Source organism: Triturus cristatus, chromosome 6 (assembly GCF_964204655.1).
Source record: "Triturus cristatus chromosome 6, aTriCri1.1, whole genome shotgun sequence".
NCBI lineage: Eukaryota > Metazoa > Chordata > Amphibia > Caudata > Salamandridae > Triturus > Triturus cristatus.
Window position 1 is genome coordinate 1,740,339,520 of NC_140589.1, and position 18,865 is coordinate 1,740,358,384.

The following is an 18,865-nucleotide window of genomic DNA, read 5'->3' on the forward strand; positions in this document are numbered from 1 at the left end:
TTACTTTTATGCAGATGACATGCAATTTATTTTTAAAACTTCTGGAACTGACTGCTCTTCCGATCTCTTTCCAGCATAACTGCAAAGCTAAGTCTTGGATGGATCACAATGGGGTTAAGATTAATGTGGCTAAACCCAAGGTGCTCATGTTAAGCAATAATTTAATCGGCATAGTCGCCTTCTTCCTGGCCTGAGTATTTGGGCGTCAAGCCTGAACTTCTTACACAGCTTGGGAATATTTGGATATCGATATCTCGTGTTACTTCTCGCCGAGAAAGCTTAAACCTATCTTAAGTTTACTACCAGAATGCACTAAAAGGTTTGTGGTAACTGCTATCATCAGGGCTAGGCCGGTTTACTGTAATGCCCTTCACTGGGGTAGTCCCAAATATCAAATGAAATAACTAAAACTGTTTCAAAAGCAGCCGCACGTTATATTCTGCATGTTTCCAGATTCTTGAAAGCCATATCTCTACCACTAACAAGTATTGGCATAGCCAATAGGTCTCGCCTTTGGGACCTTATAAGTGTTTAGCCATACAACAGTTGCATAACTAAATACTTATAAGGTCCCAAAAGCGAGACCTATTGGCTATGCCAATGCTTGTTTTATTTAGATCTGGTCTGCCAGTTTTAGCAGTCTGCCAAGCTCTTCTAATCAGAAATGTATAAAACATAACCTACAAATACCTGTACATATGTAGAGGGGCATTGGGTTCATTTACATTTTGCTTCTGCCTACTAGACTGCATACAACATGGGGAAGTGGCATTCCTAATTCAGCCATTGGATCTTGTCCTGTGAATTATAGCATTTTGCATGATCCTGTGTGCATAATCTGGAAAATAAAGTGTGTTTTATTGCTTTATCTTTTTGACTTTATGGATGTACTGCAAAATTTTTAGGTTTGGATTTTGAGATAACTTTAGCTGGCTCACCAGACCATTGCTTTTCCAAACAAATTAATACATAAAATACATACGTGTGAGAGGGTTTTGGGCAACAGACTTAATCCGTTGATTTGTTTAGCTGTCATTCACAAAATGCATGGAAGAGCTGGCGGGTTTGTTACTTAAAAACATCATCAATAAAACAGCCTCATCACTGAATGTTTTTCAAATTTTATTGCAATCATATGGCGACCATCTTAAGGTGGCGGCACGTAGGGCCGGTAGGTAAAAGTGACTAAATACGACAAAACTGCTAAAGAAAATGAACAAACATAAAAATGGAAATACAAATACTTAAGCACTTGACAACCCTTAGTGGAATACCAGGAAAGTAAATCTAATAGAAAAGAACCAAGTTTAATATAAAAATGAGAGAGGATCCAGACACCCCTCCAAAGATGAAGTTTAAAAACTGCATCTGATAGATACTTATAGCTGCAGATTCCTTACCATGTAATATTTCCTAGAGGTCAGACTGCATCTAGAAATTTTGAAGTAGTCCCCTTCCGCACCAGTAGGTGGCATTGTTCAGCTCTGTGGCATCGTTGGCGTCGTCTGCACCAGAAATGTGTGCAGTGCCTATATAGGCCCCACCCCAGCACGCTGACCTCAGTTCCTTCTTTTCTGCGCAATCAGCGCGGATCTGGATGAGCTGCCCTCAGTCGTTATTCGACTGACTTTTTCCCAACCATTTTACTAAATTTGAACCAGTGCGCCTTTTAAAAATATTTTTTTCAAGAATGTCACAGAAGAAACCTACTGGTTTGAAACCTTGTAGGTCCATCACAGGCGAATGTTGGTGACAGACCCCCCCCCCACTTGGCGTGTCTGTGGTGCCTGCAAAGGAACCACCTCTCCATGGCCTGTGTGGATTGCCAGACCATGAATCTGAAGGCTATTCAGGAGCGGGCCATGTGGCTTCTGTCCGTTCGCCACACAACTCCATGCTGCTCCATGTCCCGTTCGCGAGGAAGGTTTCGGGGCCACTCTCAGAGTCTCTCATGCTGGTCATCTCAATTTCAGACTTTTTCAGTTAAGGCCTACAAGAAGTCGAAGCGCCATACAACCTCTTTGCATTGGTCCCATTCACTGGATGACGTGTGGGAATGACGCCACAAACCTAGGCCCCGCTCCCTGGCTGTTCCAATGGAGTCATGTATAGCACAAGGTCAGTTTCCTGCAGCCCGATTGACCCGCCCTCCCTCCACCCAATTCTGAGAAATTTATGAGGCCATAAGGTTTATTTTTGGGCTGTCGAACCCCTCTGAAACACCTTCAGGCCACATGGTTATGGAAGAGACTCCGACTGGGGCTCTGCCGGCAAAGAAGCAGCCCCCTGATAGCTTGAGAGCTTACTCCACCATATCTAAAGCTGCAACCACTGCGCTAGCTAGAGGAGTCCCAGTTCTGGACTTCTGTCAGGCGCTATGTGGGTATCACTGCACATGTTTGCCAAGCACTACTGCCTAGACAGCCAGGTTCGGTATGATGGACATTTTGGTCCTCTAGGACCGCTTAGACTACTTAGCTGCATATTCCTTACCGATCCTCCCCGTTCTTCAAACTGTATATCTCAAATTGAACAGAAATCGTTCAGGTCCTCACCAGGGGTGTGGAATTTAATAAAAGATCTACTTGTCCATGGGACAGGTTGCTTCATAAAACGTCTTGTCCTCTAACAAAACCCAGTTGTCCCTTTCCACACATCTACATACCAGGGCTGGAAGTGGCGGTAAGCAATAGATCCCCTTGGTTGGAATGCCCTCCTGAGTCTGTGTAAACCTACTAACCTGCATGTTTTATGGGTTTTCATTAGATCGTCTTTAATATTTTCCCATACAGATAAAGGTTGAAACTTTCCTCCTGACAAGTGCATAAGTAAAACTTCTTCCATGGTTGGGGGAAAAATGTGATTGGTAGGAAACTAGTTTCCCCTACACAGATTTCCGCATGAGCAAATCTACACATGCAAACTTCTAAAATGAAGTTCACACATATTTTCTAAGAGTACTATTTCCTGACCTACTTCTGTAAATTCTTTTGAATTCATGAAAGACGTAAATCTGATCTAATGCAGGGACATACCGTGGTTGCACGTTTGTGACTGTCATTAAGAATTAGGCCCCTATTTTGGTCTGGCATTAACCAAGACCTATTGTTTTTATTAAAATCCTCTCTCTGTAGTGACTGGCTTCACTGTGATTAATAGCATTCTGCTCTTTACATGGAGCATAACGGCACCCAAAGTAGTTTTATTCCGTGCCCGGAACTACTGTGGCAATGTGGGGTTTTTGAGAACAAAAATATTTTTGCTTTCGCCAATGTTTGTTATCATGATGAATTTCCGGTAGCTCCCACAAAAATAAAACCATGTCGACGCTAGACACGCATTGACAAAACCAAAAGGCTGACCACTAATGTCTTACCTATTGGCTTTGCCAATACTTATTTATTTTCATGTTTCCTATAATTACACTGCTTTTCCATTATGAATATTTTTGGGAAATGCTGGCATGCATCAACACACTTTACTAAATGACGCTTCAAAGAAATGGCACCTAAAATTTCACAATAGTTAAGCACAATGTTTTTAGGTCTTGCCTGAGGCAGCGCATTTGCTGCTCTTGCGAGACTTTTCGAAAGGGGGCTTCAAAAAGCTGACCACACGCTTTTGCTTGTGGCCTAAAGCTTGCGGTTACGCGCACAGGCGCCATCTGGCTTTCTCTCTTGTCATGGCTCATTAAGCGCATCGCTCGCGGGCACCCTTAGAGCGCGTGCACATCGCACACCACTCGCCAGACGTGCCTCCTTGTTTTACGATTTATACACTTTTTCATTATTAAACACACACCTCCGTCGCGTTATTATTAGCGGCCCTTTAGCATTATGAACTCACCTGCTCTCTCTCCAAGCCAGCATCGTCCACAATTGATACACTTTTTAGTCATTAAACAAACATCTCCGGCGCATAATTGTGAAATAAATAGAGCACGGCCCTTTTGCATTTTTAACTTGCGTGCTCTCTCACCAAAGCCAGCCTCGTACACGATTTATACACTTTTTCAAGCTAGCGTCGTCCACAATAGATACACTTTTTAGTCATTAAACAAACCTCTACGGCGCATAATTGTTAAATAGAGCGCGGCCCCAGCAAACACATCATTGCAGTGCCAGCAGTGTGATTTTGTTTTACTTTTACAAGCACGCTTGTGACATGTGAGCGCGGCCCTTTGGCATTTTCTACTGACGAGCTCTCTCACCAAAGCCAGCCTCGTACACAATTTGTACACTTTTGCTTTATTAAACATTTCGGGCGCGTTAATATTAAATAAATAGAGCACGACCCTTTAGCATTTTGAACTCACGTGCTCTCTCTCAAAGCCAGCCTCGTACACAATTTAGAAACTCTTTCGTTCTTAAACATTTCCGGCTTGTTATTAAAAAATAAATATAGCGCTGGCCTTTTGCATTTTGAACTCGCGTGCTATTTCCCCAAAGCCAGCCTCGTCCACAAGTAATATACTTTATCTAATTGAAGCTCATTTTCGCATTTCCCTCTGTCCCGGTTATTATTAGATTAAGCATTTACTAAACGCCAACAACCCTGCTTCTCTTTTTGTTGTACAAATAACCGTTTTTGTTTTGACTTCATTATTGAACATCTCTGTTTCGGTCTCTGCTTTTGACTGCTATAAACATCCTATATTGCTTTTAAAACTTCACCCATATGTGCAACTGCAGTGACGCCACATTTGCCTCTCCTAACGCTGATACTGATCTTTACGAGGAGGAAACATTGTCCTTATTCAGCTTCGGCAGACTCCCATTTAACCACAGGTAGTAACTGTTCGAACGTTTCACACCAGTCCAGACTGGATGGCGGCTACACTTTTTCAAACAAGGTGTCGATGCATTGCTAAAGGATTCCACTTCACAGCTTGACAAAATGGTACATTCTCCTTAACTTCTCTGCTTGCCATTTTTTTTTAACATTCTTTACATTAAGTTTTAGTTCAGATTGAGATATAGTATGTAGTTAAAGGAGAGTATGGTGTTGCTATGTACGTATTGCGCAAACGCTTTACACATTAACGTATTTCCATATACAATAAAAGCAAAAAAAGTTTAATTATCCAAAACAAAATCCTTAGTGCAAAAACAACAACTGTTACATTGCTAAAAAAATTAAAAGATTCCAAAGGCGACACCCATTGGCTTTGCCAATGCTTGTTATCCTAGTTGCATTTTTTAATTGAACCTTTTACTTTAAAAGCAAATAATCCGCAATCTTGCTTTCAAACTTCTGCATATATTTGCATCAAATCGGAGAACATCCTGGAATCATTATACAAAGCCTAATATTGTTAAACTTTGCAGAGGCGTGTACATATTTTTATACTGGAAGCACTGTTGGTTGTGCAGTCGGAACTTACATTTCACAAGGCTTTGTATGAATGGACCATAGATACAAGTTCGAACAGTATTAACATATGGGCATAAAAATTACCTCAACTGCAGATAGTTCCCTTCCCAGATCCATATTGTGGTACTGTAATCTGGCAGCCAAAGGGCTTGTGCTGCAGGGGGTTGGGCCTACTTGTCCCGAGGACAAAAAATAATAAGGAATACTTGTTGGCCTTGACCCTAAACAATATGCCCTGGGCATTTGGCTATTTGAATGAAATCCACACCCCTGACTCAGCGTTGCCATTCTACCTCAGCTTGGCTCCGTGCTTCTGGTGCAGAAAAATAGCCATGAACTGAGGTGGCACCTATAAATGGCACTGTGAATGTCATTTCCGACCCATTCGGTGCCACACACAGCTGAGCTGTGCGACCTACCGGTGCACAAGAGGATTGGTCAAAAATGTTCTGGGTCCAGTGTGACGCCTGGAGAATATTCTAGGATAAGGAATCTGCGGCTAGATAGTCTCTACTAGATACGACGTTACCGAAGGTAAGTAACTTGTTCACTGAGCTTCAAAAGTATTGTGTTGCCTGCCTGCCCGCCTTTTGTGCTGGTTTGTTTTATGATGGGTTTTGTAAAACATTTTGGGGGGGATCTTCAGAGCCTTCATCCATATTAAAAAAAAAAATAGTTCAAAGCAAAAGCGCATTTTTCGTCTTAAAAAGGGCACAGTTATAGTGGCATAGTATTCCCGTGCACTGAAGGGTACTACTTTGTGCATGGACGTGCTCTTTGTAAAAGAGCAAAGAGCTATTTCTCATCCTGAATTTAGCCAATGGCCAAGTGGACTGAGCCATTGCCCTATGCTGAAGTGGGCAGAGGAATGACACAAAAATGACTAAAGGATGAAGAGGGCCAGCTGAAAGATACTGTAACTAAATGTGTATGATTTTAGCAAAATAAAAGTTCTTGGCTAAAACTAGACCTAATAATATTTTCTGTAGTTAATTTTAGTACAGTCAAAAGCTTTTGTCAAAAGCCAGGCCCAATAAAATAGGATTAGGAGAGGATATTTGTGTTTCACACGCCACAAAGAGCAATAGAACAGCACAGGCTCAGCCACTAGTCGGATCTTACTCAGGAACCGATCTTTGCATCGGCTCGTTATTGATTCTGTTGCTGTCTTGGTCTCCCAAATAGCTCCACATCTGGGTAAGGTGGGGCAGGTCTCTTTTTTTCAAGACCTTGTACTCATTCTAGAGAAAAGATCTTCATCCTTTTAAAAGTTTTTTCGAAGCAGTGAAAAAACATTCCCTGTGTTAAATCGCATTATGTGCTGGTGGTAAGAAAGGTGAATAATCAGTTGTGGTCTGTGCATGCAAGGTAGAGTTGACCTAGATAGAACATTGAGGTGGAGGTGGCCAAGGGTATGAAATGTTAATGTTTAACCATCACCGTATGTCAAGGCAGCAAAAGTACTACATTACATGAAAGCAAAGGCAGAAGGTGTTCCGGGGAATAAGAGGCAGACGGCTTCTATGTGCTTTCAAACAAAAACAAGTTACTGAAGATATACAGGTCTCTGTGGCGGATGGAATTCTCAGGAGATAGGAGCTGAGAAGGATTGGACTGGGGTGTTCCATGGAGAAGTAAACCCTCCTACGACAAATTTTACAGATGTTTCACACACGAATTGCGACACGTGGCAACCATTTTCTGTCTGTTTCTTTTTCAGGCGAGAGTCGGAAAGGAGGAACCACTCCTTAGCCCGCCACGCCGACATCCTCGCTGCAGTAGAAACCAGGCTTTCCTTGTTGAACATGACTTTCATGAAGTATGTGGATTCCAACCTGTGCTGCTTCATTCCTGGAAAGGTAAAACCAGAAGGAGGAGAGAAGACCCCTTCATTGTCCTATCATCGTTGTAGAATTCATGCTCTATGGATGGTTTGTTTGCACTTTTGAGGCAGTAGCTCAATATGACTAGTACCCCAATTATGAAATAATGTTTGTCGATGCTGCCTTTTGTAAAGGATCTTGTTCTGGTGCCTTGCTCTTCACTATTGCAACAAGCCCTTTGAAATAACTTCCAACACATTGTTTATGGCAGCTGCAGTCAAGCTATATTACCACATGAGATTCTATTATGCATCCTGTGTTCTTCACTTTCTCACTTTGACATTTACGTTTTGCAAGAAAACCCTGGAATTCAGCGTTTTTAAGATGCCAGAGGCACAAGTGGCATGGAGTGTGTAAGCAGCCTCTGCACACCTGTTATCACTTGCATCACAGGTGCCTTATACTTGCTGATATACACACGTGACAATGTGGTTCTTTTTCAGTAGTCTCTGTTTTACAGGCATCCTTTCTCTTTTTCTTCTCACTGCCCTCCTCGTCCTCTTGGTTATTTTGTTAGTGACGTTTGCACTAGGCTTAATGCAGATAGCCACCCCACCCCCTTTATTAAGCATGGTAAGCTACATTTCAATAGTGACACTGGAGCTTGGGCTGTAGCCTGACTGAGAGCACAGATATGTACATGTTTGTTCTCTGGCTCCCCAAGGTCTTCATATGAAACTTGTTTTACTGGCAGCTCTAACAGGTCTGCACTGCTTACAAACCTCCAAGGGCATGTGACCTTGACCATGATCTTGCATATGTAGCTGCTTTTTCAGTGCTTGCTGGCTTTTTTAATAGATTATATACACAGGCGCTCACTGAAAAAACTAATGTTAAAGTGGAGTTATACGTAGGCCTTTTAAAAAGTAATAAAACGTTTTAAAACTCAAAAAAACACTGAAATACATCAGTTATGCGTAAATGACGATAGTGTAACATGAACTGCTGTAGGTCTTGGATGCTATCAGAGATGTAGTGTGTGACGTCATAAGCAGTGCTTCATACAATACGCAAAGTAATTGTATTTTTTTTTATATACAACACGTCTTACAATAGTTTAATATTCTTAAGTGATGTATATAACCAATTTTAATCTTAACCAAAAATGGGTTTTAATTTTCCAAGGCTGAGTCGGCGTTGCAAGCTTTCAAACTCGTGCCCTGCCTCTTCGAGTAGTGAACGCTCAACTGACCGATGTTCAACTCACTGAGCCAACCTGCTGCTAAAGTCCAAAATCATAAGGGCTTGTGTAAGGAGCATTTCATAACATATGATCGAATAATATAAGTACCAGAACACCTACAGATTTTGTCCTTACTGTCGAATACTGTTAAAAAATGTTCATTTCTACGAAGACACTATTGTGCAATTACTATTTCAATAGAGGTCTTGCTCCGTGATTTAGTCACAGAATCGTACAAACTGTGTCACTCTTACTGAAATACTCATTCAGCCTCGTTCACATCTCATTTCCACTTTCCACACACGATGGTAGAAGTGGAGGATACGGTTAAGGTGATTGCTTAGCTTGTGAATTTCACATCTTTTGGGGTTTTCAGTTACCATTATTGACATCCCCCTCCTCTTCCCCATTAACCTTAACTGCAGTTTTTTGTGTGTATTTCTAAATGGGGCAGATCAAAGAATGGAGGTGAAAATTACCAATTCTAATAGAAAATTCCAGAGTAAACCTGGCAGATACAAGGTGATTGGCTCAATTTGTAATGTTGGATCTGTATTACCGATTATGGAAAAATTGAACAAAATGTAATTTGTATAAGATATAACTTTATTTAATCCTTGGAGATCAGGAAGATTCCAAATAGGAAAACACACATTTGAAAATCCTGGAATTGCATCCCATTCCGGTGCTTCTATCTGCACCAGTGGTGGAGTAAACAAAATGCCAGATCTGCACTTCCTGCCAGGAACTTATCCATAGGAAGTACCCCTGTCTAATGGAGTCACAAGCAGAGATGCTCAGGGGAGGGCAATTGACAGAATACGGTAGCAGAAGAGTAGCCACAACATGTTCTGTGATCATACAGGAGAAGAATAAATAGGGCACCTTCCCACTAACTCCGCATGTTGTCAGTAGCTTTATGGGAAGGGCATGAGTCCTGACAGCACCTTAGACTGGCCTGCTGAACAATCGGAAGTATAGAGAAAAGTGATGGATGGAATGCTCAAATGAATCCCAGCCACTTGTAATTACTCGGCCGCATCCCAATCCATCATTTTGTGTTGTTTTTTTGTTGTAAAACCAAGCAACCTCAGTTTGAAACGAGCCATATGCAAATTAGTCTCGACCCTGCTCAAATGGTAACAGTCCAGGCCAGACGCTCTGTGAACCAGAAAAGCGAGCAACCCAGGTCCAGTTTTGCCCTAGTTGGGACTAAGCAGTCGGGTATAGCTTGGTTCCAGTGACAGCATGCACTGGAATCATGCCTGGGCATACCCTTCCAACTTCAGGCGACATTAAAATATACAAAAAAATGATGGATGGAATGCTTGAACTCATCTTAGCCCCTGGCAGGGCCAGACTGGGAACCAAAACCGGCAGCACCCCTAACCCCGAGGGGGGGTTAGGGGTGCGGCCGAGCTGTTTGCCAGGGCCGGTTTGGATGATTTTGTTACAGGGGCCAACATTGCAGCTATGCTGCAAAAACGGCCCTGTAACAAAAACAGTCCCCTGGGCCTAGCGGCCAACCGGGGAAATGCCCGGTGCCCGCTATGGCCAGTCTGACCCTGGCCAATACTTGGGGCCGCATCCCAGTCCATCGTCATTTTGCACACAAAGCTTCCTCAGTTTGGACGTATTCATTTGCAATTCAGCCTCGACCCTGCTCTAATGAGAAAGTCTAGCCTGAACCGCCAGGCAAGCACCTCTCTGAACACTGAATTAGCAAGGCTTCATTCTGAGAAATGAGGACCTTGATTAAACACGGGACATTGTCCAGGAGCCTTGCCTGCAGGGCTCAAGCCACCACAGTCTAAAGCTCAAATCTAACTGGAATGAAATAGGGTAACTTTCTAAGCAGATTATGGATTTCTTAGACTACCCTAAAGCATGTGTAAATAGTGACATAAATGTTTGCTATTTGTTTCTGTTTTGTGGCAGAAATATACACTTAATGTTACTTTTGTACTTGTACTGTTTTATAGTGATAGTTTTTAACTATTATAGGTGATTGATGAAATCTATAGAGTGTTGCGATATGTAAACTCAACCAGAGCACCCCAAAGAGCCCATGAGGTCCTTCAGGAGTTGAGGGACATCTCATCCATGGCCATGGAGTACTTTGATGAGAAGATTGTTCCAATTCTGAAGAGGAAGCTACCTGGCTCTGAAGTTTCAGGACGTCTCATAGGATCTCCACCAGGTACGGCCTCATTTCTTTTCTGATACATTTTTTAGGTGTGTGATGGGTTGGTTTGATAGACTGGTTGAGTTTCGATGTTGGTTATATAAACTAAGTGCAGCTGGAGGTAGTTTTAATTGAGGGATTTCCAGTTTTAGACAATAAAAATGTTGGTTATTTTATGGGTATTTACCTAGGTGGTTGAAATATCCATCTATTGCTGTAGAATTTGCCCCACTTTAGTGCAGCTGCTGTAATGTAAATAAAATAATTTTACTGTTCTTTTTATGTTTTTAAAATTACCTTTCTCTGAGCATTCTGTGACAGGTAAATTTCTTTCTGTGCCTGGGGCACCTATATTTGCACTGGGGAGCTGATAAAACGGCTTTGCATCTCGATGTGTATAGGTAGGAAGTGCCTTCAAGGGGTTTGTTGAAAACTTAATTGTGTAACTTGTTTATAGGATAAATATATACCTATAACTGAGATCAATCTTATCTTTTAGATTCCAAAAGGTTATACACCATGCAATAGTCATATGTATAAGGATCTCTATTTACATTAATTTCAAAACAGTTATACAATCAGAATACAGAGAAATGAAAAAATGGACAAAAGGTGTGTGAGGAACAAAATTCATTTATATCAGTGAATGGTGATAAGGGTACATAAAAATGAGACAGTTGTATATCAAAGGGGAGACATGATTATACATCCAGTTATTACTCCACTATACAGTATATCAAACACTTTTTCAAAGATATATAACCAATTATCTAGAAAGAAGTGTGACAGTCGACGTTTCGGTCTTCATACGTGAGTTTGTGAGACCATCTTCAGGACAAGAAGTTTAAAAGTTGACCCCTCGTAATGTTTGATTTGATTATGAAATTCGCGGATATCTTCCTTTCTTTGTATCGAGATTTAAATTATAACCTCTCGGTGGGCGCTTTTAGATTTGAGGATATTTGAAAAGCAAAACTGTCAAAGTTTTAGCGGTACTGTGTGGTTTCACCGGCAGAGAACGGCATTCGTGTATTTAAAAACTAGTAGTGGTCTTACTGTTGGTTCAGATACAATCACGCCGAATGTGAATGGCGCTGTATTCGCTTGCTGCGTGAATCGAGCACTGGGAATTGTTGCCACAATTGGGGGGCGTTTTACTTAAATCCCACGGAAATTACTGGCGTGAGCACAGCAGTCATCTCAATTGAATCGCGGCACGCCGCGATTCAATTGAGATGACTGCTGTGCTCACGCCAGTAATTTCCGTGGGATTTAAGTAAAACGCCCCCCAATTGTGGCAACAATTCCCAGTGCTCGATTCACGCAGCAAGCGAATACAGCGCCATTCACATTCGGCGTGATTGTATCTGAACCAACAGTAAGACCACTACTAGTTTTTAAATACACGAATGCCGTTCTCTGCCGGTGAAACCACACAGTACCGCTAAAACTTTGACAGTTTTGCTTTTCAAATATCCTCAAATCTAAAAGCGCCCACCGAGAGGTTATAATTTAAATCTCGATACAAAGAAAGGAAGATATCCGCGAATTTCATAATCAAATCAAACATTACGAGGGGTCAACTTTTAAACTTCTTGTCCTGAAGATGGTCTCACAAACTCACGTATGAAGACCGAAACGTCGACTGTCACACTTCTTTCTAGATAATTGGTTATATATCTTTGAAAAAGTGTTTGATATACTGTATAGTGGAGTAATAACTGGATGTATAATCATGTCTCCCCTTTGATATACAACTGTCTCATTTTTATGTACCCTTATCACCATTCACTGATATAAATGAATTTTGTTCCTCACACACCTTTTGTCCATTTTTTCATTTCTCTGTATTCTGATTGTATAACTGTTTTGAAATTAATGTAAATAGAGATCCTTATACATATGACTATTGCATGGTGTATAACCTTTTGGAATCTAAAAGATAAGATTGATCTCAGTTATAGGTATATATTTATCCTATAAACAAGTTACACAATTAAGTTTTCAACAAACCCCTTGAAGGCACTTCCTACCTATACATATTATCTGCCCAAGCCCTCAAGGGTATATTGGGTTATCCACTACACAGATTGCATCTCGATGGGCAGCTGCACAATGGACCCAATTACTAGATTTCTGTCTGTGGGGTTCAATCCTGCACTTTTCATTCAGTCTCCTACCTGTCACGTTGTGCACCTGAACCTGGACCCTCCTGCCTGAATCGTGCGCCCCTGTCTGGGGGCCCAGTGGATCCATCAGGAGCGGCCGGAGGGACACTTTGCAAACCACGTATACCTGACAAGCTGCAGGGCCCACCTCAGATACTAGTGAGCACCACTGCTGAACAAATCTGATCGATCAGCAAAGTGATGGCTGGCTCTGCAAAGGTGAGGAATACACTTTAGGCACCCATACAGAGAGTGTACTCAAGCTTCCTACTGAAGTCCTACAGAAGATCATAGTTGAGACTGCTACATAGTGAGACCGACAACATAGTGAACAGGACATTAGGTTGCTGCTCAATCGAACAACATAAGCAATGGAAACAAATGGCAGCATTGAATAGCACAACACTGAGTTATAATTGAAGCGGAAAGAATGCTCCAGATGCAACAATATCTGCATTGGGTGTTCGCAAGGCACTGGGGGTCAGGACATTCAGCAATATCTCCAGAACCTGTTGCATCTGTGACTCCGCCAGTTTCCACAACATGTAGACTGCAGCTATAACCTCTATGGGGCGCAGTGTGACTGCTCTCTAAGAGCCTTACAAGAGTGCATTTTTCTGAGAAGAAAGGAAACGTTATTGCACAGGCCACACTGAAGGGATACCTGCTCAACAAGATATTGTTATTATAAGACTTTTTTTTTTTTTTTTTTGAAAAACCTTTGACATTTCAATCAAATAACAAGTATGGGCCTACAACCCCCCGGGGCCGGCCGCTAAGCAGTCAGAACAACAGAGATCAAATGTTAACACAGGCAGCACCTCGGGGAGCAGAATCTTCATGCTAATATAGTCTGGCCAGTGAAGAGCGCAGGTAGGACACCAGGATAAAAAGGGTTTTCATTTTATAATGGAAAAAAAAACAGAAGGATCAGGTGCCGAACAATTTCCCAACAGCGATAAGAGGCAGGCAGAATGATAAACGTAAGCAATAAACAGCAATCTATTGAATCAATGGCGCAGACACAGGAAATTCAGGATAGGGAAGAATATCATACCCAGCTGCGCCTGCAGTCCCCTGCCCTAAAGCCCAGAGAACACCCCGGAAATTGTGGCACACATGAAAAGGCAACGATTCACAACAAAGGAGATGTACCACGCTGATCCCAGAAAAGAGAAAACAAGAAGAATCAGAGAAGAAAAAGGAGGCCATGGAAAAAAGAGATTACAGACTAAAAGAATCCCCTCCCCCAACCCCCCACCCTGCACCTCTGCAGATGAGTACGCCCCCCCCCCCCCAGCAGTGTGCCTGTCGCCCTGGAACCAGACCCGAAATATAGAAGAAACAGGGAAAAAGGAGTAAGAAAAGAACCCCACCAGAAGGGGGGGTAGAGAGAGTATTAATAAACTGGAGGAGGGCCTTCAAAACATGCCCCCGGCGTCTCCCTCCCGCACATTATGTTTCCCCCAAAGCAAACAGTAAACAACACAAAATCGACCATGTCAAGGAAAGATGGGGAGCATTTTGCACCTACTAAACCGACAGTTATACCATGAGAGCACGCAACCCCGAGCCCGCCCGCCTATTAGCCGACCACCACTGAAACTTATAAGACTTTTTAATGACCACCCTTCACAGACTGGACTTTTGCCCCATTGCAGACTCACTTCAATAGCTCATCATCTCCTATCAATGGATAGGGAAGAAGCATACAGTGATACCTGTGTGAAGCAAAAATGATGGTGGGTTTTGGTGAAAGACCAGACTAAACTTCAGCGGGAGCAAAGGAAGATGAGTGGAAGTCTCATCAATGTGACAGATTGTACCTCGCTAGGTTGGGTGGGTTGTGATCCCTTCCTCCTGGACATTATGCTCTAATTCATCATCCCATAAAAGGGATCTCCACTTCGAAAGAGATCAGGACTTGTAGAAATAGGCAAAATGTCTAGACACATTTTTTAACGAGGACCTAGAGCCTGTATAATTTCTCAACCCTGGGAATATGCTGAGAAACTATAGGGGCTCAGTCCCGTGCTGCAGATACAATTATGTAGGCTGCCTGTGCCAGAATGCCAGGCATTTTTAACCTTGTGCAGCCACACCCAAATCAGTAGTAAACTACTGAACTGGAACAGTGTAGAGTAGGAACTATCTGGAGAAATATGGTATTCAAAATGTGGACATCTAAGCAGCTTGCTTGTGTTTCACTCAGTTGTTACATTAATGTTTGGGTAAATGCGACTTCTGGGATACCAGGGCACTCTAGAGTGAGAGAGACTGGGTCACTCGCAGGCAGAGAGAGATACAGTAGATCGTGGTACTTGACATCTAGCTAGAGCAGCAAACATAGGAGAAAGACTATAGCTTTTATCAGTGGTGCACGTGTTTGCCTGCCTAGACGTCTTATCATGACCAATTCTCTTCGGGAGAGAATTGAAGAGACCTCATTGGTTTAACAATCACAGCCCCAGAAAGACTATAGCTTTAATCGGTGGTTCACATGTTTTGCTTGCCTAGACCTCTTATTACCAATTCTCTGTGGGAGAGGGACAGTGGTGGAAATAGGGTAAGGGAGGGGAAAAAACATTATTAGAAATGACAGAGGGCATAGACAAAGGTCTGCTGTTGAGCGCCATGGAGGCAATTATAATTGCTTCAAAAAAAAAAAAAGAGAGAGAGGGTAAAAAAAAAAATTTAAGAAACCACTCTTAGTCCCCCTGGTTCATCATAATCGAACAACGAAAGAGTGTCTCCACACAATTAAGAAAAAAGCTTTGTCATCAGGCGTTAAGTTCAATGTCTAAACAGATACATAGTAGGTAAACAACCTATTTGTCTTGATTACCATAATGTCGTGACAGGCATCTTTCTCCTGAACAAACCAGCGACTATAACGCTGGTAAAATTAATGATCAAAGAACATGACTAGCTCCGACTGCATTCCAAAATGCTAGTTCCACAATTGGCAGGCCAAACAGCATACAAACATAATGCATGAAAAAATCAGGAAGAACACAGGGCTTACATAAAAAATAGAAAAGTTCCGCTCCTTAGGAACTGCTGGGTAGCGGGAGCCTCAATGTAAATCTGAAAGTAACCACAAAGAGGTATTGGTATTTAGAGACCTTCGTATTTACAGAAACCCCGTTCTAAGTCTGCCGATAAAACACCGGAGTAATGTCCGCTGTAAGAAAAATACGACCCAGCTGACTGATCATTTTTTGAAGTTTAATCATACACCTAATGACATGCAATGGACCATCATTGAGCATATTAAACCAGGGACTTGAAAATCACATCTGCTGTTCGAGAAGGAACAGCGGTGGATTTATCGATTGTCCACCCACATGGTCTCAATGATAATATTCCATGGGGGACAGTGATGAGACATTAACAACCTGTGATCTAGTGCGCATTCATTAATTTTTACATCCTGATGTGGGTCTTTAGGTGGAAATGTTTGACACACTAAGTGAGCTGGGACACATATTTAGTGTTAATCAAGTTTCATACACACCACCTTTGGTTGCCCCGGTTTACCTCCTATTAGGCTTTGGGTTAAGTATTAGTAATTGCTATAATGCCTTTAGTGAGTTCTACCACTTTGCTGCAAGCAATTATTTGCACCTTTTTAAAAAAAAATTAAATGTACTTGATAACATCATTATTACATATATTTTTTCCAACCGTACATCATATGGGGATTATCCTGTTCTGTTGTCAGGTTCGAGTATTTGTTTAAATAAAGTTTCTCAAACATGAACGCAGTTCCAAGTTAGCGTTCTAGTCTTTTTAACAGAAACTAATCTCCCGCCATCAACAATTATGTGACCGACGAAACCACGTAGCGGTCGTGTGATGCTTAAGCCCCGGAAGTACACAGAGGTTTGGTGCGTTTAATCAAAATCTGCCAGTATTTATTTCCCGTCTCAAGAAGCAGTACTAGTCTCCAGGCCTGCAGGGACCTAGTAGGTTTTCCGGCCTGCGGTTGAACCTTTGTTAAGTGAGTACTTCCTCTCTATGGCACTGTGCCGTTTTTTATCGGCAGACTTTGAACGGGGTTTCTGTAAATACGTAGGTCTCTAAATACCAATACCTCTTTGTGGTTACTTTCAGACTTACATTGAGGCTCCCGCTACCCAGCAGTTCCTAAGGAGCGGATCTTTTCTATTTTTATGTAAGCCCTGTGTTCTTCCTGATTTTTTCATGCATTATGTTTGTAGGCTGTTTGGCCTGCCAATTGTGGAACTAGCATTTTGGAATGCAGTTCGAGCTAGTCATGTTCTTTGATCATTAATTTTACCAGCGTTAGTCGCTGGTTTGTTCAGGAAAAACCAGCCTGTCACGACACATTATGGTAATCAAGACAAATAGGTTGTTTACCTACTATGTATCTGTTTAGATATTGAACTTGACGCCTGATGACATCGAATTCTATGTCTTTTGTGAAGTTCAGTGCTACTCTTTGAATGAAATGCGGTTCAAATGAATACATACTATTGCCTGATATTAAGGCTAGTAGTGATCAATGAGTTTTTTTGAAATTGGGGATAGCCACTTTAAGAATACTGAATGCAATTACACTTAAGTCTAATCTCAATTATAAGACAAATGTTTTTTTGTTTTTGTTATTTCAGATTCCTTTGGCTTTCGGGAAATTCCTGAAGGTCTCCACATAACCATGAGTTGCCATATAAAATTACACCACAGGTTAGGGTAAGCCTTAGCGTGCTTATACCGCCGTGGTGTCTTCTGGTCCTGACAAAAGCTACAATAAATTATACGTGGAAGCTGAAACATGTTGACCGTACAAATACTTTTTAGGATGTATCTGGTCAATTAATTACCAGTTAGGGACATCCACTCCACTTTATTTTAATTGGTGCCCTTTTTTTCCCACAATTAAAAATTATTTTTGGAACAAAAAGGCCCCTTTTTAATCTCACCATTTTTCTCACTTATCACAACTCATTGAAGGTTTTAAGATAAAAACGCTCCGCTATACTTAAGCGTTGTAGCAAACCAGAGATGCATTCGGCATCTCTGGTGGGGACCCTATGATGAAGCATGTCACCAACCAGGTTGGTGAGTGAGGGTTCCTTTTTTCACTTAGAGTGACTCCTTCTTTTCTTAAAAACGTAAAAACTTTTTTCTTTATTGTGTGGAGACACTCTTTCGTTGTTTGATTATGGCAATTATAATTGGCCAGTTCCTGGAGGAAGTGGGCAGGTTACACAAAAAGTGGGCAGCTGTTTTTTTCAAATTTGAAACTGATTTGGCAGACTCCATAAAGCCACTTTGTCCCAAAAGACATAGGGTTAAGACCTAGATGGGAGCCTTAGGCTTAAGCAAGTTATAATTCACATTTTACTGCTAAAGTAACATTATTTAAAATTAGAAGGTACAGCCATGAGACCTTTTCTGTCCCAGTTATGGGTGAAAAAGGCCTGGTCTTGGATCAAGAGGCTCAGGAAAGTGAAGTGATGGTAGTGCATTGTGATTGCGACATAGTGAATAGCTTCAATTTTATTCACTGAGAATTAAGAGTCCATCAGTAAAACAGAAACCCAGGGGCCTATATAGACCATGCCTGCCGCAATCTGGAAATAAAAACATGGCCCAATAGAAGCCTTAGTGCAGACTGGTGAAGTTCTGAGGGCATTAACTTCGCTGAATGTGGAAAAAGCTGTAGGCTGACTGCTTTTCAAAATGTTTTGGCGGAAACTGGCCCCTGACCTAAAGGCACTTTTCGAGTACCTTTGCACATAGCTGCTCTCTTTTGAAGACTATGAGTGAGGTGTCTTGTCTCAATCATTACCAAACCAAGCAAAGGTTTGGCTCGTCTTGCCCAATCTCTCTCCTCAGACTGGACACAAAGCTGTCCATAGGTGTCCTGACCTCAAGTCTGGAAGACCTCATGTCACAGGTTGGTTAGCCTGACCACTTGTTGCTTATTAAAACGAGATGGGGAGTGACAACAAGAACGTCTTACACCTTGAATACAATTGAGTATTCATGCCGAAGTAGAGTGATGAAGAAAAAACATTTCATCACATGGATTGATGCTTTTTAG

The 18,865-nt window shown here is 41.8% G+C and overlaps 1 protein-coding gene across 1 annotated transcript in view; it reads left to right on the plus strand.

Annotated features, from left to right (window-relative positions):
• FBXO28 (F-box protein 28) overlaps positions 1-18,865 on the plus strand; it is a 144,884-nt gene that overhangs the window by 105,056 nt on the left and 20,963 nt on the right. The window contains exons 3-4 of the mRNA XM_085612996.1: positions 7,094-7,232; positions 10,444-10,639. Coding sequence (XP_085469122.1) covers positions 7,094-7,232; positions 10,444-10,639 — 335 coding nt within the window. The remainder of the gene's footprint in view (positions 1-7,093; positions 7,233-10,443; positions 10,640-18,865) is intronic.